The 24,375-nt window shown below is 36.4% G+C and overlaps 1 protein-coding gene and 2 pseudogenes across 2 annotated transcripts in view; all 3 read right to left on the reverse strand.

The window, feature by feature from the left end:
• The window catches only part of Fam120c (family with sequence similarity 120 member C), a 117,494-nt gene that overhangs the window by 27,302 nt on the left and 65,817 nt on the right, over nucleotides 1-24,375 (reverse strand). For both annotated transcript variants that reach the window (XM_077107740.1, XM_077107743.1), the window contains exon 10: nucleotides 22,998-23,247. In XM_077107740.1, coding sequence (XP_076963855.1) covers nucleotides 22,998-23,247 — 250 coding nt within the window. The remainder of the gene's footprint in view (nucleotides 1-22,997; nucleotides 23,248-24,375) is intronic.
• LOC143639168 (large ribosomal subunit protein eL27-like) lies at nucleotides 5,890-6,449 on the reverse strand (annotated as a pseudogene).
• On the reverse strand, nucleotides 14,192-17,414 carry LOC143639301 (2-iminobutanoate/2-iminopropanoate deaminase pseudogene; annotated as a pseudogene).

Genomic DNA, 24,375 nt, shown 5'->3' on the forward strand with positions numbered 1-24,375 from the left:
ACCGGTTGCTTCTTTTGTCCTCCACATGCTGCTGGATATCATGCAGCATGTTGTTAAGGTTTGTTGGGCAATATCCTTAGTCTCTAAATGCTCCATACCCAGAAATGCCTTGGGCCTCTCCAAAATGAACGTTCCCTTATCCCTCTACTGTGCTCATAGAGGGACCTCTCTGGTGGAGCATCTGCTTGCTGTGGCAGCAGCTATGCCACTGTGGATTTTTTCCTTACTTTATTATATATAACTTTGTGTGTCCCTGATCTGCTTTGAATGTCCAGTTTTAGGTTCTAATAAAGTCCCCCCCACTTTTTTTGTTCACCCACCTTGGGAGAAGCTGCCTGTCTGCTTTCTTGGTTTCATGTCATGAAGCAGCCAGGAACACAACCTCCTTTCTCTGTCCTCATGGCTCTCCCATAATTTTTAAGAAAAATATTCATTTTGAGACAGGCTCTCACTAAGTTAAGTCTGGTCTTGAACCTGTGATACTTCTCAGTCTCCCAAGTTGTTGGGATTACAGGCATGTGTCATGGTACTCTGTTTAATGTGTCTTAAACTTTTAATTTTTATATTATTGTAGACTCATGTGCACTGTAAGACACAAATCAGAAAGATCCCTTAAAACTTGATCAATTGACACTTACTTAATGGTATTATATTGCACTACTTAATGGTATTATATTGCACAACTCTAAAAATATCAGAGTACTGACATTGATCCAGGAAAGATACTGAATAGTTTTTTCACTAAAGGATATCTCATGTGGTCTTTTGAAAAAAAAATCACAATGATTTCCTCCTATCTTCCCAATCTCCAGGTACCCCAGAAACATTTGTTCTCCATTTTCACAATTTGGTATTTTGATTGTTTTTTAACTTAAGTACAACTTGCTCAATATTTATTTATGCTGTTTCTTGCTTTTTCCTGCTGAGTAGAATTCCGTGGTATTTGCATACAACAGATAATAATCCATGGAAAGGCAGCTGGGTTATTTCCTGTTTGAGGGTATTAATAAAGGAGGGTTGGGGATATAGCTCAGTTGGTAGAGTGCTCGCCTCGAATGCACAAGGCCCTGGGTTCAATCCCCAGTAAAACACACATACATACATACACACACACACACACACACACACACACACACACACACAAATAAAATAAAGGATGTGGGCTGGGTATGTAGTCCAGTGGTAAAGTCCTTGCCTAGCATGCACAAGGCCCTGGATTCAATCCTAAGCACCCAAATGTAAACATTAAATAAGAATGCTATGAATATTTGTGTATAGGTTTTTGTGAGGACTTAATTTTTTACTTCTCTGGTATAAATGCCCAAGAGTACAATTTTTGATGGGTTATAAATTTTTATTTTATTTATTTTTGGTACTGGGGATTGAACCCAGGGGTGTTTTACCACTGAGCTACATCCCCAGCCTTCTGTATTTTTTGAGACAAGGACTTGCCAAATTTCTGATGATGGCCTCAAACTTGGGATCCTCCTGTCTCAGCCTCCCGAGTCACTGGGATTACATGCGTATGCCACTATACCCAGCTTGTATGGTAGTTTAAAAAAACAAACTACCAAATTGTTTTCCAAAATGGCTATGCAAGGAATGGGAGTGTTACTATGTGATAGAGTACTTGGCTATTATGAATAATGTTTCCATGAACATTCATGTGCAACTTTGAGTCGATGTATCTTTTCAATGTTCTTGGATTAAATAGGAGTGAAAAAATGAGTTATATGCTCCATTAGAGTTTAATGAGTTTTAAGAAAATGCCAAATGTGGGCTGGAGATATTTGTAGAGCAAGTGCTGGTCATGTGTAAAGCCCTAAATTCAATCCCCAGCACCACAAAAATAAATAAATAAATAAAGAAAGAAAAAAGAAAGAAAGCAAGCTTAAAAAAGAAAATGCCAAACAGATCTCCAAAGTAGTTATACCACCTTAATTTCCTATCAACAATGTATGAGGGGATCTGGCTTTCAACAGCCTTTAATATTTGTTACTGTATTTTGTATTACCATCATTGTGTGATGAAATAGTGTTCATTGTGGATCGCATTAATGATTACTGTGGTTGAGAATTTTTTCATGTCTTATGCTTCAATCCTGTATACTTTCTTTGTGAAATGCTACTCACATCCTTTAATCATTTTTTTAGTTGTTGATGGACACAATACCTTTATTTAATCAATTAATTTACATACGTGGTACTGAGAATCAAACCCAGTGCCTAACACATGCTAGGTAAGCCCTCTACCACTGAGCTGCAACCCCAGCCCATTCCTGGCTTTTTTTGTGTGTGTGTGTGCTGGGGATTGAACCCAGGGCCTTGTGTATGTGAAGCAAGCACTCTACTAACTGAGCTATATCCCCAGCCCCTACTTATTTTTTTTTAATATTTATTTTTTAGGTATAGATGGATACAACACAATGCCTTTATTTTTATGTGGTGCTGAGGATCGAACCCGGGTCCTGCCTGTGCGAGGAGAGCACTCTACCGCTGAGCCACAATCCTAGCCCCCCTACTTATTTTTAAATTGGGTTATTTTCAAGTTTTAAGTGTTCTTGTTGTTGCTTTTGTTTCTTTTGGTACCGGGTATTGAAACCAGGAGTGCTTAACCACTGAGCTACATCCTCAGCCCTTTTTTGTATTTTATTTAAAGACAGGGTCTTGCTGAGTTTCTCAGGGCCTCACTAAGTTGCTGAGAGGCTGGCTTTGAACTCATGAACCTCCTGCCTCAGATTCCCCAGCCACTGATATTACAGGTGTGTACCACCATTCTCAGCTGTAGTTCTTTGTATATTCTGGATACAAGTTCATAATCAGATACAAGATTTGTATATATTCCTCCAGTGTATGCCTTGTCTCTATCTCCTTCCTTCCTTCCTCCCTCCCTTCTTTGTGAGGGGATCTTGTTATGTTGCCCAGGCTGGCTTTGAATGCCTAAGCTGAAGTCATCCTCCTGTCTCAGCCTCTGAGGGCTGATAATATAGGTTGTGTCTAGTAGTGGTTTTCCTTTTCTAGTTTCATAAATGGTGGCTTTTGAAATGCAAGCAACTTTTGTATTTTAATCAAATCCAACATATATATAATGGATTTCATTTCGGTCTTTTTATCTAAGAAATCTTTGCCCAACTCCACATCATCAATTTTGCATTGTTTGCTTCAATAAATTTTTATAGTTTAAACTACTACATTTGGGTCTATGATCCAATGTTGAGTAATTATTATGTGCTGAGTAAAGTAAGGGTCTAAATTAATCATTCAACATCACTGTCATTCATCATCATACTAAATTCAACAACAATGGGACACTGTCATTAGGGGTTACAACCAGGGTTACAATCCTGATGAATACACACATTTATCACTATAAAAAGTTCTTATATGTCCATAGTAATATTACATTTCTTAAAATCTATTATGTCTGGTATTAGTACAATCATAATAATTTTCACATGGCTATTGTATGTGGTATTTTGTTTTCAATTTTTCTCTTTGAACCTATTTGTGTTTTTGAATCTTAAGTATTTTTCTAGTAGACAGCATATTCAACCTTTTTAATCAAGTCTCAATGGAGTGTTTAAACCATTTCTATTTTATATAACTGTCAATATGGTTAGATTTATAGGTCAAATACCTTTTTTTGTTACTCTTTTACTGTTTTTGTGCTAAAGGATATTCTGTGATGTAAAAATGCTAATTCTATGATTTTTTTTACTATATTTTTAGTCTTTTTCATAGTGATTGCACTGTAGAACACTATATGTGTCTTATCACATACTACTTCAAATTGATACTAAATTAATTTCAGTACAAGCTTTGTTCCAATATAGTTCTCTCTTCCTCCATAATGCTATTGTCATGTATATTTTACCTTTATTCTAAAGCTAACACATAAATTAATAATTATTAATAATTGCTTTAAGTCAGTTAAATAATAAGAAAAACATACACATATATGCATAATTACCTTTGTAGGTGATAATTATTTGTTATTATTTCCTTTCAGTCTTAAAGGCATCATTTAATATTTGTTGTAAGACAAGTTGGTAGCAATAAATTTCCTTAATCTTTGATAATCTAAGGATCTATTTCATCTCATTTTTTCTTTCATAATTTTATTTAAATAAAATTGACATCCAATTCATCTATTAAAAGTGTACAGAGCCTGGAGTTGTAGCTCAGTGATAAAGCTCTTTCCTAGCACTTGTGAGGCACTGGGTTCATCCTCAGCATCACATAAAAATAAGAAAATAAAGGTATGGTGTCCATCTATAACTAAAAATAAATATTTTAAAAAGTGTACAATTAGCAGGGTTACAGAGTCATTGCTACCAATTTCAGAGCATTTAAATTATCCCTAACAAAAATACCCCATACAATAGCAATCACTCTATTCAGTCCTCACCCCAGCCCCTAATAATTGCTAATCTGTATGTATCAATTTGCCTTGTCCTGAACACTTCATATAAATAGAATCATATATGGTTTTTGTGATTGGTCTTTCATATAGCCTAATGTTATCAAGGTTCATCTCCATGTTATAGCATGAGCCAACAGTTAAATTCATTTTATAAGTGAATAATATTCCATTGTGTGGATATAACATTTTGTTTACCCATTCATTAGTTGATGGACAGTTGACTATTTGCACTTTTGCTTATTATGAAAAAAATCTATATGAACATTTATGAACATGTTTTTGTGTGGACATATCTTTATGTTCCTACTGGCAATGTATAACGGATCCAATTCCTCCATGTCTGTGACAACACTTGATTGTCCTTTATGTTTTCACCACCATAAAGGGTGTTGACTAGTTTCTCATTGTGGTTTTTATTTCCTCAAAGACTAATGACATTGATCATCTTTTCTTGTGCTTTTTGGACACTTGCATACCTTTGAAAAAATGTTTATTGAAACATTTTGTCTACAAATAACAATTATGTACCATATATCTAAAAGAAGCTAGAAGGAGCCAGGCACAGTGGCTCATGCCTGTAATCTCAGCAGCTCAAGAGGCTGAGGCAGGAGAATCCCAAGTTCAAAGCCTGCCTTAGCAACACAGTAAGGCCCTAAGCAACTCAGTGAGACCTTGACTCAAAACAAAAATAAAAAGGGTTTGGTATGTGGTTCAGAGGTTAAATGCCCCTGGGCTTAATACCCATATCAAAACAAACAAAAAACAACTAGAAAAATTCTGAATGTTTTCACCATAAAGAAATGAGATGTTTTAGTAGATACATGCATTTTTAAAGGGTACTAAAGAGTCAACTCAAGGGCACTCAGCCACTGAGCCACACCCCCAGCCCTATTTTGTATTTTATTTAGACAGATGGTCTCACTGAGTTACGTAGTGCCTCACTTTTGTTGAGGCTGGCTTTGAACTTTCAATCCTCCTGCCTCAGCTTCCTGAGCTGCTGGGATTACAGGTAGGCACCTCCTCACCTGGCTAGATACATTATATTTAGCCAGAATTAAATATTATGCAACAAATACAAATATCAAAATATCATATGGTATGCCATTAATATGTACAATTTTTGTTTTTATGGATCAGATAAAAAATAGAAATTTAATTGCCTTTCATTGTTTGAGTTATAAGAACTCTTTTCTGTATACTAGGCCCTTATCAAATACAAGGTTTGCAAATATTTTCTCCCCTTACAGTAGCTGTGGTTTTATGTTGTGGTATTGTTTCCAGCAGTTTAAAAATTTGATCCCTGTCTAATCTATTTTTCTTTTGTCACTTATATCTCTGGCATTGTATTGAGGAAATCTAACCTACAGAATAATCTACATGTCCCATGATTTTTACTTTACAGTATTTATGCCTTTTATTAATTTTGTTCCAGGGAATTTTATTTTTAGTGACAGAACAAAAGAACATTTAAAACTGCAGCTTCTGAAAGAACTACTTGTTCTTGCCCATCTTTGTACTCCTTTTCAAACTTAAACTTGACCTTTGGTCAGTTCTTGCTTTTAAGAGCAGGGTCCCTGAAGACACTTTTGTTGATGATATATACATATACTGGAACCAGGGATTGAACCCAGGGTCACTGAGCCATATTCCTAGCACTTTTTATTTTTTGAAACAAGGTCTTGCTAAGTTGCTAAGACTGGGTTTGAACTTACAACCCCCCTGCATCATTCTCCTGAGCCACCATACATGGCTATTGATATAGTTTTGCCTAAAGGCATATTGACAGTGTTCCTTGTGAACATGAAGTAATAGTTCTAAACTTTCTCAAAACTTGATCTTAGACTTGTTGGCAATTTTCTTGCCCATGGCAGCAGTCACTTTTTGAGAATAGTGGTCAATTCTAGCCACTAGAGAGCATGGCTATAGGGGCAGTCTGAAGAGCCATCATCAACATTATTCTTGATGGCTTTGTATACAGAGTAGCATCTGGCCAGGACCAGCTCCACCTTCTTGAGTTTCATGAAGTTGCCTATTTTGACATCAAACACTGAAGTCTAACAACAGAAAGGCTCCTTCTTCTTAAGCTGGACAGAACTTCTACTGCAATGTTGTAAAGGAAGGGAAACAATGAACATTCTTGCCTTGTTCTCATTATTAAGAGACTCTTGCCAGGTGTGGTGGCACCTGCCTATAATCCTAGCAACTCAGGAGACTGAAGCAGGAGGATCACATATTTGAGGCCAGCCTCAGCAACTTTTTGAGATCCTGAACAATTTGGCAAGACTGTTTCAAAATAAAAAATAAAATAAAAATAGATGCAGATGTAGCTCAGTGGCAAAGCACCAGTACACCCCCTCCCTCCCAAAAAATAATAATTAGAAAGCATTTTGTCACAGTATAGAATGTTAGCTATGGGGTTTTCATAGATGGCCTTTACCAAGTGATAAGGTTTCCTTCTATTCTCTGTGTTTATCATAAAAGGGAATCGGATCTGGACAAATGTTTTACTGTCTATTGAAATTGCCTTATAATTTCTGTCCTTTATTCTGTAAGTATGGTTTATTACATTTTTACTGATTTTTCAATGTTAAACAAATCTTACATTCATTCCAGGTATGAATTTCATTTGTTAATGCTTACAATCCTTTATATATATTGCTTGATTTGGCTTATTATTGTTTGGTTGAGAAGTTTTGCACCTACCACTCATAAGGACTATACGTCTATAATCACAGAATTGAAATGGAAAGTGTTCCTTTCTCCTTTATTTTTCAGAAAAATCTATAAAAGATTGGATATAATTCTTTAAATGCTTGATAGAATTAATCAGTGAAGCCACCTGGTCCTGTTCTTTACTTTGTAAGACGTTATAAATTACAAATTTAAGCTCTTTATTCATTATATTTCTGTTCAGATTTCCTGTTTCTTCTTTAGTTTCAGTAATTTGTGATTTTTTAGGGGTTTGTCAATTGCATGTATTACTTGTTGGCATAATAATCTCCTGGATTGTTTATTTCTCTAAGGGCAATATTAATGCCCCCCTGCTCATTCCTTATTAGTAACTTCAGTCTCCCCCCCTCCCCTTGGTCACTCTAGGTAAAGGCATGTCAATTTTGTTCTTTACTTTCTTTATATCCAATCTAGTGTTTACCTGTGAGCAATTATTCCAGCTTAGTGTAATATGATTTTCTCGTTTTAATCTTTTTGAGTCTGGGTCTTGCTATGTTACTCATACTGGTCCTAGACTCAAGTGATTCTCCTGTCTTAATCTCCAGAGAAGCTGGGATTATAGGAAATGCTACTGGGTTCACCTGGTTTCTTGTGGGAAAGGCTTAATTTGATCTTTTTATAATTTTTATAAGATTAAGGTTCTTTTTTTTCCCTTTTTGGTGGCACTGGGGATTGAACCCAGAGGGTCTCTACCTCTGAGCCACACTTCCTTTTTAAGACAGGGTATTGCTAAGTTGCTCAGGCAGGCCTCAAACTACTACCTTCCTGACTCAGCCTCCTGAGTCACTGTGATTGCAGATGTGAGCCACTGTGTCTGGCTTGAAGACTACATTGTTAATTTCAGTTCTTCCTCTATATTATAGATATTTATAGCTATATATTTCTCTCCTTGCATTGCTTTAGTTGTATCTCATAAATCATCATTTTGTTCTCAGTCATCTCAGTATATTCTAATTTCCCTTGTAATTTCTCCTCTGGCTCATATGTTATGTAGGAGTGTGCTGATCAATTTTGACATATTTATGCTTTCAAAGTTTCTTTTTGTTAATAATTTCTAATCTCATGTCACTGTTAATCATTTTAAATTCACCATGTCTCGCTTTACAGTCTGAGACGACAATTTAATTTATGTTCTATCATGCAGAATGGATGCATATGCACATGAAAAGAACACGTATTCTGCTGTTGTTGTGTGGAGTATTATATAGATGTTTGTTACCAGTAGTTTATTTTATGGTTCAGGTGTTTTAAATCCTTGATGTTTTGCAAATTTGTTGAAAGTGTAATATTGAATGCTCTGATTATTACCATTTTTGGTGATAGGAATTGAACCCAGGGCCTGTGCATGTTAAGTATATGTTCTACAACTGAGCTACACCTCGAAACCCTGATTATCATTGTTAAATCGTCTATTTCTCCTTTCTCTTTCTTTCACATGGTACTGGGGATTTAATCCAGGGGCAATTTACCACTGAGCCCCATCCCCAAAACTTTTCTATTTTTTTTTTTTTTTGACAGGGTCTTGTTGAATTGCCTAGGGCCTCTCTTAAGTGCTGAGGCTAACCTTAAACTTGTGATTCTGCTGCTTCAGCCTCCCAAATTGCTGGGATTATAGGCATGCACAACCACACCCAGCTCTTTTTTGTCAGTTTTGATTTCATACATTTTGGGGCTCTGTTGTTAAGTCCATATAATGGTATTTTCCTGATGAACTTAATCTTTTATCATTACAAAATATCTGGTTTAGATGTGAAATGTCCCCCAAAACCTACAGTATTGAAGGTCACAGTGTTCACTTTAGAAGGTGATTAGATCATTGATTCATAATTCAATGGACTATTAGGAGTGGAGCCTAGTTGGTAGGTTGGGTTCTGGGGGGCATGCCCTTGAAGGCTGTATTTTATCCCCAGTCTCTTTCCCTGCACATTTTTTCTCTCTCTGCTCCCTGGCTGCCATAAGGTGATCAGCTTTGTTCTACTGCACACATCCCACCATTATGGACTACCTCACTAAATGCCCCAAAATCATTGGACCCAGTAACTATGAATTGAAACCTGTGAAACTCTTGAGCCTAACAAATCTTTCCTACTTTTAAGTTGTTTCTGTCAACTTAAAAGTAGGAAAGAAAGTTAACACACCCTCTTTGCTTCTAGTTATATATTTTTATTATCTTAATATTTGCTACTAGCATTCTGAGTATAGCTCTGTTATGGTGGTTGTTTATGTGTAACTTTTTCTATCCTTTTATTTGCAACATATTTGTATCTTTTAATTTACTGAAGTGTATCTCCTTTAAACAGTGTATAGATGATTGTTTCCTTACCCAAGCCAACAATTTCTGCCTTTTGACTAAATTTGTAATCCATTCAAATTTATCACCACCATGGCAGATTTAAAAAAAAAGATTTAATATTTATTTTTTAGTTTTCGGTGGACACAACATCTTTATTTTATTTTTATGTGGCGCTGAGGATCGAACCCAGTGCCCTGCGCATGCCAGGCGAGCATGCTACCGCTTGAGCCACATTCCCAGCCCTATGGCAGATTTTTTAAAGAATAATTTTTAGTTGTTCATGGATCTTTATTTTATTTATTTATATGTGGTGCTGAGAATCAAACCCAGTACTTCACACATGCTAGGCAAGCACTCTACCACTGAGCTACAACCTCAGCTCGCCATGGCAGATTTGAATCTACAGTGTTGTATTTCACATTTCTCATGTCTCTTTTGTTACTATTTCTTTTATGTATTCTTTTAGTAGACATTTTCTAAGTATAAATTTTAATACTTTAATACTTTTTGTTTCCTTTTGAAGCACTGGTGATCAAACCCAGGGGCACTCTACCACTGAGCTACAACCCCAGTCCTTTTTGAGACCGTGTCTTGCTAAGTTGTCCAGGCTGGCCTGGAACTTTTGACATTCCTCCCAGTCTCTTGAGTCACTGGGATTACAGTCAAATACTCAATAAACTCAGCTTTCCATACTTTGTACGCCTCAGAAAGCAGATCTACTAATAAATTCTCTGCTTTTCTTTATTTGAAATGCCCGTCTTCTTTTTTTGGTAGGGAGTACTGGGTATTGAACTCAGGGGCACTTAACCACTGAGCCACATCCCCAGCCTTTTATTGAGAGACAGGGTCTCACTGAGTTGCAGAGTACCTTGTTATTGCTGAGGCTGGCTTTGAACTCAGGATCCTCCTGCCTCAGCCTCTGGAGCTGCTGGAATCACAGGCGTGTGCCACTGCACCTGGCCTGTCTTCATTTTTGAAACATAGTTTTATTGGACGCAAGACTCATAGTTGATAATGTTTTATTTCATTATAATGAATATTCTGTCCTACTGCCTACTGTCCTTTATTATTTCCCATGAAAAGTCTAGTCTTTGTGGTTCCCTTGCATGTGATGAGTCATTTTTCTTTTCCAGCACTCAAGCATGCTGTCTTTTACCAATTTGTTGCCAACAGATATGTATTATAAGAAATATTAAAGGATGTGTGTGGGGGGGTACACATTGTTGGTAGAACTGAAAATTAGCGCAACCACTTTAGATAGCAGTATGGAGATTTGTAAAAAACTAGATAGCAGTGTGGAGATTTGTAAAAAACTATCAATGAATCACCTATTCCACTCTTTGGTATTTACCCAAAAGAATTAAAATCAGCATACTATCATGATATATGCTTACCAATGTTTATAGCAGCAAAATTCACAATAGTAAAAATTATGGAATAAGCCTAGGTGTCCTTCAACAGATGAATGGATGAATAAAACATGTTATATATACATAATAGTTTTATTCAGCCATAAGAATGAAATTATGTCATTTGAAATTATGAAATGGAGAACATCATGCTAAATGAAATAAGCCAGAATCAAAAAAAAAAAAAAAATCAATGCTCAAATGTTTTGTCTCATATGTGGAAGCTGGAGGGAGGAAACAAACAAACAAACAATAACAACCCCCCTCCCCCCAAAAAAAACCCAGGAATGAAAAATGGATCTCATTAAAATAGAATGGATAGCAACAGAGTAGAGGCAACAGAGTAGAGGAAGAGGATCAAGTGGGAGGGAGGAGGAGAGGGCATAGGGAAGTACTGGAGAATGAAATTTACCAAATTATGTTACATTCATATATGAATATACCACAGTGAATCCCACTTTTAATTATAATTATAATGTACTTATTAAAACATAATAATGGAAGGTAGACCAAAAGAGTAGAAAAAGGGATCAAGGGAAGGAAAAAGGGGAGGTACTAGAGAATGAGATTGATCAAATTATGTTTTGTGCATGTATGAGTATGTCACAATGAATCACATTATATGTAATTATAATGCACCAATAAAAATCACAAAATACTGAAGTTATATAGATTGAAAGCAATAATAAACAGTAATTCAAATCCATACCAAAAAAAAGACTGCCAGGAAAGATCATTATGTAGGTTATGTCTTTCATCATGTCTGATGTGGTCCTCTTTGAGTTTATCCTGGTTGAAGTTAATTGAGCTTCTTGAATATATAGTTTTTCATTAAGTTTGAGAAAATTTCAAACAGTTTTTAAAAAATATTTCCCCCGTTTCTCTTTTCTTCTGGTACTACATCATATTCATGCTGGTTCACTACTTAATGGTGTTACTCATTTCTCTTAAGCTCTGTTCACTTTTTTTTTTCTCTCTGTTCTTCAGATCACATAATATTGTTGATTATTTTCATGTGTGCTGCTTCTTTCTTCTGCCAGCTAAATCTATAGATCTTCTCCAGTAAATTTGTCATTTCAGTTACTATACTTTTCAACTCCAGAATATCTATTTGGTTCTTTTTTTTTTTTTTTTAGTTTCTCTTTATTGACAATCATCATGCCTTCACTTAATTCTTTATGCATGGCTTCATTGAGTTCTCTGAACATACTTACACTGATCTGAAGTCTTTGCTATGTCTACCACCTGAGCCCCTTCAAAACCCTGATTTATTGCTGCCTATAGGTTATAAATTCATGTTTTTTTTAGCCTGTCTTAGAATATTTTGTTGAAAACAGAATATTTTAGATAATGTAGCAACTCTCCAGCCCAGAGGTGGCCAAAGTTGTTGCTTGGTTGTTGTCTTGTTTAATTATTTAGATGTGATAATTGTATGAAGTGTATTTCCATGCAGAGTAAAACACCTGATGTCCCTGCTGAAAGTTTTCCACTTTGTTTTTATCCTTTAGCTTATTTACCTAAGTGTCACCTTTAGGTCAGCATAAGCCACCAACTAGTCAAAGGTTATGCCTAAGAACTCTCTGCCAGTTAGATGTTTACCCTTTATCACTGAATATATGTCAGGAGGAAGGCTTCTATATAGGCCAGGGAGTTTACACTCTTTTGCTCCACATTCAATGAGGGAGTAATAGCTTGGAGGTACCTTCTAGCTTCATTCCTACAAAGACATGGCCTTGGACCATTCACAGTCTTCCAGAATGAAAGGATACATTTAGTTTTAATTCTAAATTCCTAGGAGTTACCTCTGAGTCAAAGTATTTTTCAGACAATGTTTTCTCAGAGGTGGTGTTTTAGCCTTTTATGTCAGGGAGGCATCTATACTGTGCTGATGAGTCTGAGTGTGGCTTAGGGAAAGCACCAAAGTTTTGCCTTAAATCTTCTCCTGATCCAGTGTATGAACACACCTTTCCTGATTCTACGTTACTGTGATCCCAGGAGGGGGTCCTCTTGGCTGTTTATTTCTCTGGTTCTTGCTATAAAATTTCTGGATTTCTGAGCCATTCTGGATTTCTTGCTTCTATCATGGTGCTACCTGCCTCCTCTTTAATTGCTCACCAGCAAGATTCCTATTGTTTTTCAACATCTCTTAGGCATGGAGTTCTTCATGTTCTGTTCTAAAAAGTCAGTTTCCTTGTCCTCATGTCTTGCTTTACGCCCTGAGAAATATACCTGGTTGTTTCATGAGAGGTAGGCATGCTTTCCTACCTACCTATAAGTAGATATAAGTGGACATTGAGGATGGGGTTTCTAGTGCCAGTATAGCAATACCCCCATTACATATGAACTGGACTGGGCACAGTTGGGGACCACAATATTCAGACCCCATTGCCCCTGATTAGAGTTTCTGCTCTATGAGAAGGGATTTAGTCGGTGATCCTCTTGTCCACACTTACCTGGACACAGGGATGAAGTTGATGAGAAAGGGCAGCCTTCCCCTCCCAGGGTAAAACAGCCCAAGTATGAAGGCTGGGAAAAAAAGGGATCCCTGTCTTCTTGGCTATTCGTGCCTGAAAGAGACCTACTGTAATAACAGATATGAGAGTAAGGGAATGAATTTTAACTCAAATGCTAAAGACTCATGCTGTTTTTACCCAGATTTAGAAGATTCTTTCCCTTTTTTCTTCCCTTCCTTTCACCTTGCCTTCAATCTTTCTTTTCTTTGAAATCTGCATTTTTATTTCCATTAAAAATATTGTCTATATATAATTTTGGCCTACTTTATTCTCCTTTACATCTACCATTCAAATACGAATATATTAATGTTATTCAAGTAAAAGTAGAATAACATATCTAACATGAGAATTAAATATTTCACATCATGAAATTAATAAGATTTGAATGAAATGGATATGTCATTATTTTTCAGGAATAGTAACTCACCTTCCCTACATGTTATTTCTCTTTTATTTATTTGAGTATCTATGTAATGAATGTCTTTCTCCCATATTCAGCAATTATAAACGTACACAGTGTAACTGATAGTACCAGTGAGATTATCTCTCTCTTCTTCACTTCATGTTCAACTCTCCCTATATGTTTCAACAATGACTTCGGTTATTTTAAACAAATCCATGAATGATTTGTATTTTAATAATTTTTACCAGTTAAATTGAGATTTTTGCTGGATAGAGGCTTGATTACACCTTATTCTGAATTTCTGGACATCTCATCCCTTGCCATCCTTTCTTTGCATACCAACATCAATTCTAACAATTAAGATGTTAATTTAAAAACTCAATGAAAATTCCACTCTAAACAACACTGGGTACCTTTATAGTCACGCTTTTGTGAGGGGTCCTTGGACTACTATTGCTTTAATTGGAAGACAGTGTCCTTTGGTCAAAGCTGCAAAACAGTAAGCAGTTCTAGCAGAAAACCGAAAATACTGCTTGCAGATTTAATTGACTGAACCCAAATAATTAGTCAGCCAGCAAAACAGTTGCTTTTACAACATAAGTGAAGTCACAGCCTCTGGCTTTCAAAATATCATTCATGTTTGTAAGTGCTTGCTTGGCTCCTTCTACTGTCCCTCCACTAGCCCTAGTGGCTGTCCACCTGAAGGGTCCAAACCTAGTTATCCTGAAATGTAAATGGCCTTGTGAATTAACAAAGCTTGACTGTAATAACCAATGGCTTCTGGGGCTACTGTGGTGCTGCTCACCTTATGATCAGGGACAACATAGCTAATGCTTTTCTCCTATGCTCTCTCTGGGAGAAGAAAACTGTATATTAGCCCTACTCACTTTTTGTAGTAGGTTTTCTTGAATGAATCTTTCTCCATTTGCTGATGTCCTTAGGACGAACTCCAGAAACATTAAAAGATTTGTTTTTATAATTTTTCATCAGTGAAATTGAAATATTGCTATCTCCTTACTCTGAATTTATGGAAGTCTCATCCCTTGCCTTCCTTTCTTGTTATGGCAAAATAAAAATTAAAAAAATTACCACTATAACCATAAAGTGTATAGTTCCTTCTTTACTTCCTTTGTGCTAAGGATTAAACCCATGGCCTCAAGCATGCTAAACTAAGCTAAGCTATCCCAAGCTATCCTCTATTCTCCCCTGTAATTCTTGAAATATGGTTTCCTCCAGTTCTATGAATATATCTGTAACATTGTCAATTTTTTTGTTGCTGTGACTAAAATACTTGAGAATACAATTTAGAGGAGAAAAGTTTATTTTGATATCATAGTTTGAGAAGTTCAGTCCATGGTTGTCTGGCTCCATCACTCTGAGCCCAAGGCAGAACATCATGGTAGAAGGGCGTGAAGGAAAGCTGCTCAGCTCATGACAACTAGAAAGTAGAGAGAAGGAAAAGGGCCAGGGACAAGATATAAACTCCAAAGGCACATTCCTGGTGACCTACTTTAGCCGCGCCCTACCTGCCTACAATTATCACCCAGTAGTCTTTTCAAATTGTTAATCCATTAAATGGATTAATTCACCAATTTAGGTCACATTTCTCATAATTTAATCATGAGCTTTTAATTTTTGGGCAGCGGCGGGGGTGGCAACCTCATAACCAATTCCTAAGAGTAGATTTGATTAAAAAGTCTTTAGATAACACATCTAACATCTATATCTCCTCAGAGACAGTTTCAAATCACTGATTTTTTTTTCCCTATGTATGAGCCACACAGTATTTCTTCTTTGCAAGTTTGGTAATTTCTTATTGGAAATTGATTGGTTTTGATAATATATTATAGCAACTCTGGACTTCAAATTTCCTGAGTAAGTACTGTCATTTTTGCTGGTGTTTGTTTAGTAACTAATCTGAACTATTTTTGGAAAAAAAAAAAAAAACCTGTGTCCCCTGCAAGGTGTGGGCCAGGACATTCCTGCTCAGATTTTTAATTCTTCTTTTCATTTTTAATCCTAGCTTCCTAGGGGTCTCCTTTGGATTACCATATCTCATTAGGCAGCCAATGATTGGTCAAATTTGTGTATAAATACATTGAGTAATAAAGCTTCCATCAATCTCAAGGGGATTTTTGTGTATGTTGGAGCATTCATTAAAAATTCAGGCAGTGTATAATTCTGTCCTGGATTTTGTTGTTGTTGTTCTGGAGATCAAATCCAAGGCCTCACATGTTAGGCACATGTTAGCTCACATGTTACCACTGAGCTACATTACTAGACTCTATCCTGGCTTTTATTTTCACCTTGTTCAAATTCCCATGTTGAGTCAGGTAGGAATATATAACTGGATCCCTCTCCTGAGTGTACGTCCAGTCTCTTAGATATTCAAGAATACATGAGAGATGATGGGCTGTGGCTGTGGCTGTAGCTCAAGTGGTGGAGCGCTTGCCTGGCATGCGTGAGACACTGGGTTCGATCCTCAGCAACACATAAACAAATAAAATAAAGGTATTCTGTCCATCAAAATTTTTAAAAAAATGAATACATGAGAGATGATCAAACCCTGTATGGTTATCTTATTGCACAGACCTCCAAGTTAAATTTTGACTTGGTGGTTTGGAGCCACAAGCAACTGAGGTATTTACCTTTCCTGATTGTTTGTAACTGAGATTGCCTTGTTTCTGATAGTGTCCTGGGACTGAGGAATCTTTATTTTCATTTTAAAATACCTTTCCTATCTCAAAGAAAGTTAAATTGATACTTAAGGCCCTGGGTTCGATCCCTAGCACCACATACAAGAAACAAATTGAATAAAGGTATTAAAAAAATTTACATCTATAATCAGTCCATCTGAGATTCATATTAGATATGTCTCCCCAGATACAGATTCAATTCTCTAACAACAATTACTTTAGAAATTAATTTCTTCCTCAATTATTTGTGTCCTTTCATGTATTTTAAGTTCTAATATGTCTATGGTCTTAGTTTTATTTGTTATAAAATAACAATACTGGCACAATATTTCATAATGAGTTTATATATTTTGGATATCATTCGAGTCATGAGACTTCCTTTTGTTCTTTTTCTTTTTGGTTCCAGGGATTGAACCGAGAGGTGCTTTTATAACTAAGCCACATACGATCCCTTTTTATTTTGAGACAGAGCCTCTCTAAGTTACTTTGGGCTTCATTAAGTTGCTGATGTTGGCCTTGAACTTGGAATCCTCCTGCTTTAGAGTTGCTGGGTTACAGGAGTTCACCACATCTAGCTCTTGTTTTCTTTTTGAAAAATGTTAAGCTACTCTTACTCATTTGCTCCCTGATGAACTTCAGAATTATACTGACAAGCAAATTAAAAATAGTTTCCATATATTTTCATTTTTTATTTATCAGGATGGCACATAGTAAACACAATGTTAGGAGTGAATCCAGTGGGGGTTTTTTTGTTTGAGACAGGGTCTCACTATGCTATCCAGGCTTGTCTCAGAATTGGATTTTTCTGTCTCACCCTTGTAAGTAGCTAGGGTTAAAGACATGCACCACCGTGTCTCGCAATCCAGTGTTTCTTAACAGAATTGTTTCACGAGAGAGACTCCTCAATTTTACCAGGAAGTCAAAAGGAGAGCTCTTGTCCAATTCCATGTTCTATATCTAGAAGACTGTTGAGATTTGAATGAACTTTTGCTAGAAATGATGGGGCTTTGGTGCATGTCTCTCCACATTCAGCAGAGATGCAATCCAATCCTTGTATCCTGCCTTCCTTAAACTGTATCAATCCTTTCTAGAAAACTCTATTTCTCTAGATTAGCTATCTAGGAACTTCACCAACATACATTTTAGTTGTACAACTTCCCCAATATTACTTTTTCTGTCCTGAGAGGCATATTTATCTATTACTAGAAGTAATTGAGAAATTCAGACTCTGTACTCAATTAGGCTATGGCTCATTATTCCTACCCAGTCTTTACTTATTGCTGGGGAATGTACTATTTAGAATAAGTTAATTTTCATTTAAGTTTAAATTTTAAAATTCCAACCATAATTTGTTGTAAAAACTGTTTGTTCCCACACTTTGGCTTAAAAAATAGGAATTCAAAAGTTGGGGAGCATTGAGTTCAAACCCTCTTACTATCCCTCCTTTCCAAGTTATACCATTGTTGTGAATTAGTGCTCTTTGAGCCTGTAGCCTCATCTAATTTTCAACACTATTTTAAAGATTAGAAACATCACACACAAAAGACTGACTTAGCTGAGCATGGTGGCACACGCCTAAAATCCCAGCAATTTGGGAAGCTGAGATAGGAGAATGACAAGTTCAAGGCCAGCATCAGCCACTCAGTGAGACCCTGTCTTAAAATAAAAAATAAAAAGAGTTGGGGATGTAGCTCAGTGGTAAAGCACCTTGGGTTCAATCCCTAGTAACAAAACAAAACTCACAAAACCAAGAAGAGAAAGAAAGAAAAAAGGGCTGACGTAGCAGACACAACAGGTAATATTATAGTACCTGTTCTTGATGATTTGAAGTACACTTGGTTACTGATTTATACAGGGCAATTTCATCCTATACTACATGACTCTAGATGCTGCCTATTCTTTTTGGACTTTTTTTTTTTAAACAAAGTAATCTTTGTATCTTTATCCTTACTTTTAGCAGTAAGCTATCATTTAACACTGTTGTCATTGGTGCCAAATCTAACAATAGATCCTACTTTGTCTTACCTACCTTGCAATTGTTTTAAACATTTTTAAAGCTGTAGATGGACACAGTACCTTTATTTTATTTATTTATTTTTATGTGGTGCTGAGAATTGAACCCAGTGCCTCATACATGTTATGCAAATGCTCTACCACTGAGCTACAACCCCAGCCTCCTACCTTTAAGCCCCCAGTGATCCACTCTTTACAAATAGGTCCCACCTCCTAGAGTTTTCACCACTGTTTGGGCATTGAGATAATGCATGCAGAGGCCCTACCCCATAAGAGGTGCTCAATATATATTTCCCTGTATAATTCCCTAACTACTTTGACAATTAAATTGGTGACTTGGGAGTCTTTTACAATAAGAAAAATGGATAAAGGCTTACTCCTTCTACTTCCTAACATTTTTCTCAATGTCCAAAAAGCTCTTGAGAAATAAGAATCATTATTGTTATTTGTTATGGTTTAGATATGAAATATCCCCCCAAAGGTCATGTGGTAAAGACTTGGTAGACAGCCCATGCCACTATAGGGAAGTGGTGGAAACACTAGGAGGTGGGGATTAGTTGGGGAGAGTAGGTCACTGGGGGACATATCTTTGTTCCCCAGTCCCTTTCTCTCTCTTTCTCTTCCTGTCTACCATTAGGTAAGTAGCTCTGCTTCACCATGCCCTCCCTCTTATAATGTTGTGCCTCATCACAGGCCAAGAAACAGCAGAGCCAACAGACCATAGACAGAATCTCTGAAACTTTGAGCCAAAATAAATCTTTCCTCTTTATAAGTTGCTTTCCAGGTATTTTGTCATAGTGATGGAAAGCTGACTAACACACCATTTACAGTGGAAATAAAATGTTCTGAAAGGCTAAAGTGACTTATTCATGCTGAAAAGTGCTAGAAAAGGACAATTCAAACTAAGTTCTGCTCAGTGTCAAAGTGCACTGCTCTATTACTTGTAGGACTGGTCCTCCCCTTTATATATATATGTATATATATAAAAACAACTTACTACCTCTATTCTGGAAAACAAACAATGAGAAAATATAATAGTGAACAGGATACCATTCATAATCAAAACAATACATACCAGGTACTTAGGAATTAAAGTCCAGACTTCTATGGAAAAAAATTAATCCTAAGATATAAGAGACTTGAATACATGAAAGGTAAACTCTGATTTATGGATGGAAAGAGTTAACAGTATAAAGACGTCAGTGTACTCCAAATTAATTTACAAATTCAGTTCAATGTAAAAAAATCTCAACAATATTTTGTGGAAACTGGATTGATGCTAAATTGTTCATAGAATAATGATTTATAGGATATAAGAATAGCTAGCTAGTAAAATTGTGAAACTAGAAGTGCAGAGTGAAGATTTGCCGTAACTGATTATTAAGGCAACTTTCAAACCCTTAATAAGTAAAACAACATAATATTGATGAGGGATCAAATGGGCAATGGAGCAAATTAGAATCCAGGAGTGGACTCATGTATATATAGGAAACTGGTGCAGATGAAGGTGGTAATACAAATCAGTAAGGAAAGAAGGGGTCATTTAATAATCACTGGGGAAATGGCTTATTTTATAGAGAAAATGAGGTAATGAAGTAATGTCCCTTTTCTCAACATGCACAGAATTTCTGAACATGTACAAAATGAATACCCACTATATTAAGAACATGACATGAAATTATAAAATTATAAGAAAATTTAGAAACATCTTTATGACCTAAGAATAAGGGGGAGTTTATTAAATAAAGACAAAAATACACAGTATAAAAGTACATATTAATGGGTTTGGCAAAACCAAAATAAATATTTTTTTTAGTACTGTGGATTAAACCCAGGGGCACTTTACCTCTGAGATATATCTCCAGCCCTTTACATTTTTTATTTTGAAAAGGATCTGGCTAAGTTGCTCAGGGCCTAAGTTGCTGAGGCTGCCCTTGAACTTGCAATCCACCTGCCTCAGTCTCCCAAGTTGCTAGGAATACAGGTGTATACTACTGTGCTCAGCAAAATACTTCATGAGGAGAAGGAAAATATATTGATATCTGAAGGTTACTTGGAAATTGGTTAAGAAGAATGGTTAAATAGGTGACTAGAAATTAACAGATGGATAGTTCTGTCGGATAAAGCACAGTAAAATATTAATTATTAGAATCTACAAGGTGGTTATTCTTCCAACATTTCTGTATATATGAAATTATAAAAATAAAAGGTCTAAGAGCTGGGAGTGGTGGTACACACCTGTAAACCCAGCAATTTAGGAAGGAGGTTGAGTCAATAGAATTGCAAGTTATAGGTCAGCGAATTTAGCAAGACCAACAGCAACTTAATAAGACTGTGTCTCCAAAAATAAAAAGGAGGCCGGGCACAGTGGCACATGCCTGTGAGTCCAGTCGCTTGGGAGGCTGAGGCAGGAAGATCTCAAAGCCAGCCTCAGCAACTCAGTGATGCCCTAAGCAATTCAGCAGTTAAGCACCCCAGGGTTCGATCTCCAGCACCAAAAAATTTAAATAAATAAATAAATAAATAAATGGGATGAAGTGAAATGAAATGAAAAGGACTGGGGATGTATCTCAGTGGTAAAGCATCCCTGGGTTCAATCCCCAGTCAAAACAAAACAAAACAAAATGAAACACTAAAAGTTTGGCTAATATGAAATACTTCTGTTCAATAAAGGCTATTGTGCATAAAATTTAAACAAGCTGATGAACAGGAAAAGATATTTGATATATACATACACATATACACATAAGCACATGCAACTAATACAAATACAGAAAAGATATCTGCAGTGTATCTGACAAGGAACTTCAGTAACCAAGGAGAAAAGACAAATGATCTCATAGAAAGTTGCAAGATAAGTAAATAAGTGCTTCAGAATGAGAAAACTCAAATGGCTAATCAGCATAAAAACAGAGAAAAATAGGGCTGGGGATAGAGCTCAGTGGTAGAACACCTCCTTTGCATGCATAAGACAGTGGTTTTGATCTGTAGCACCAGAATAAAGAAAAACAAAGATCAGTCTCATCTGTAATCAAAAGAAATGCAAATTAAAATGTTATTAGGAACCTACCAGAATGGTAAAAACTAAGTTGTACAATCAGTAGTAGCAAAATGAGGAATTAGAAAATCTTATGTATTGTTCATAGGAATACAAATTAGCAGTTTTATCTAGTGCAATTGGCAACATTGCTCTGGATCTACATGTATTTTTACAGGATCCAGAAATGCTACTCCTGAGTTTATACTTCAGATAAACTGACAAAGGAACACAAAAAGACAGAGAAGAGACATCTATTAAGCAATGTTTGTAATTCCAAAGAACTGGAAACAATTATCCATTCATCTATCAATAAAATACTGTGATATCAGTATTTGATGGAACATAATCAGCAGTTAAGTGGAATGAACCATATATGAATATGGATACACCTAAAAAATAACACTGAATGTGGGGTGAATCATGCCTATAGTTCCAGCTACTAAGGTGGCTGAGGTGGGAGGAGTACTTGAGTCCATTAGTAAGAGACCAGTATGAGCATCACAGAGACCTTGTCAAGAAAGGAAAGAAAGGAAGGAAAGAAGAACAGTAAATGAAAGCTAAGAAATAGAATGAGGTATATAGCACAATACCTTTCATGTCAAAAAAGCAAAACAAACAAACAAACAAACAAACAAAACTCTAGCTGTGTGAGATGGTGTACATCTGTAGTCCCAGCCACTCAAAAGGCTGAGGTGGGAGTATCACTTGAGCCCAGGAATTCAAGGCCATCTTGAGCAATGTAACAATATCCTGACTCTTAAAAAAAAAAAAAAAAAAAAAAAGCAGGGCATGGTGGTGTGTGCTTTTATTCCTAGCTACTTGGGAGGCTGAGGTGGGAAGACCACAAGTTTGAGGCTAGTCTTAGCAATTTAGCAAGACACAAAATTTAAAAAATAAAATAAAAAGGTCCGTGAAAGTAGCTCAGTAATAAAGCATCCCTAGTTTCAATCCCCAGCACCAGGAGAAAAAAAAGGGGAAAAAAAGAACATATACAAAAAATACTATTAGAGCTAAGGATATAGAACTTGAATGGCATGCACAATACCCTGGTTTGGATCCCCAGAACCAAAAACAAAACAAAACAAAACAAAACAAAACAAAACAAAACAAAAAACCCAAAAAACAAATACTGTGCATGGATATGGATATAAATACAAACATATGTAATATAGCTTGGAAGTGCACAAATCGAATACTCAAGAATGAAGGACTCTTTGTAGAAAGGAGAAGGGAACTGGATCAGGAATGAGGACTGAAAGGGACAAAAATGAGGGATTATTCATGGTATGATGATGACAGAGGATCATAAGCTGGGGTGAGTATTCTAACAAATATTTCCAGTGTTTCTGAAGTCTAAGGTGAACGTGAATCAAAAATTTCCCCGCAATGAAACACCATAAAAACACTTACTTAAAATCATTGTCCAAAAAAAAAGTAAAAGAGAAAGGAACTAGCTACTTCCCTGTTTCATGGCTTACCGGAGTACACAGCACATGAGCAGCAGATGGGTGGGGACATTAGCTGGATTGAGCATACTGGGTGTGTCAGACTTCATACAGGCTAGGAAAGCTCGCATCCTTCTGTTCTTGTCTTCAACTGCTTTGCCTAGCCAGAGCTTCTTCAGGTTTGGGCAAGTCCATTCCCGAAATGTCAGTGCAGACACCAGTTCAGGGGTCTGAGGTGACTTCCCTTTATAGGCGGACCACTCTTTAAGGATCACTGAAGGAACTAGAAAACAAATTGAGGAAAAATAGTCTCTAGAAAATCTGAGCATTGTTGTCAGATGGCTGCGATTGACAGGGTCTATTACATTTCAACATTTTCTTATCACTCTAATTTTTTATTTTTAGCTGTGGTAGCAAGCATTTATTAGGTACTTGATGAATGTTTAGTACTTTTCATATGTTATCTCATTTAATTCTCACAAAACCCAGAGAGCAAACTATTATGATTACTTTATTAGAAAACACAGTGCTCATTTTGCAGAGGAAGAAATCAAAGCCCAATGTCATACAACTCTTAACTGCTTTGAAACTCATTTCTTAAGTAAATGTACCAGGCTGACAAGGAATGAAGTTGAAGGGAAAATTGTGTGAATATCTGGCTTCCCAATACATAATAGGGTACTCCAAAAGACATAAATGGATTTCACAAAATTCTCAAAAAATCAAACATCTTGGGCATGGAGGGGTACACCTGTGATCCTAGCTACTTGGGAAGCTGAGGGAGGTGGACTAATTGAGCCCAAGAGTTTTTGAAGCCTACCTGGGTACCATAGTGAGAAACCCACCCCTCAACATCTTTTAGATTCACAAGGGTATAACAGAGCAGAAAAACATGGCTTCTGTCTACTCCTAGTACACTTCTGGCTCTGAAGTTATGGTTCTTTTGATTGAGATGTCTAGCGTCTACTCAATCACCCAAGCCAGAAACCTAGGAATCATCTTGAGTTTTCTTTCTTCTCACCTCCTAAACATGTTTTCTAAACCAGGGTCCTGCTGATTCTATTCCAGGATCATCCCTTCTATCTCTATCCTTTATTCCATCACAAAAAATATTCTAATGGTTCATATGGCATCCTTCACCTAACAAGATTCTCTACACTGCTTGTTCCTACCTTTATCCTGATTGGTCCCTCTCAGCCCCATGCTCCACAATCACTAGAGAATTCCTTTTTTTGTGCTGGGGATTGAACACAGGGCCCCACTCATACTAGGCAAGTGCTCTTTTTCTGAGCTACATACCTTGCCCTACAGTGCTCTCTAAACAAACGAAAAGAAACTTCTTAGTTTGAAATAATTATACATTTACAAGGAGTTGCAAAATAGTATAGAGGTCCTGTGTACTCCTCACTTA

Source organism: Callospermophilus lateralis, chromosome X (assembly GCF_048772815.1).
Source record: "Callospermophilus lateralis isolate mCalLat2 chromosome X, mCalLat2.hap1, whole genome shotgun sequence".
NCBI lineage: Eukaryota > Metazoa > Chordata > Mammalia > Rodentia > Sciuridae > Callospermophilus > Callospermophilus lateralis.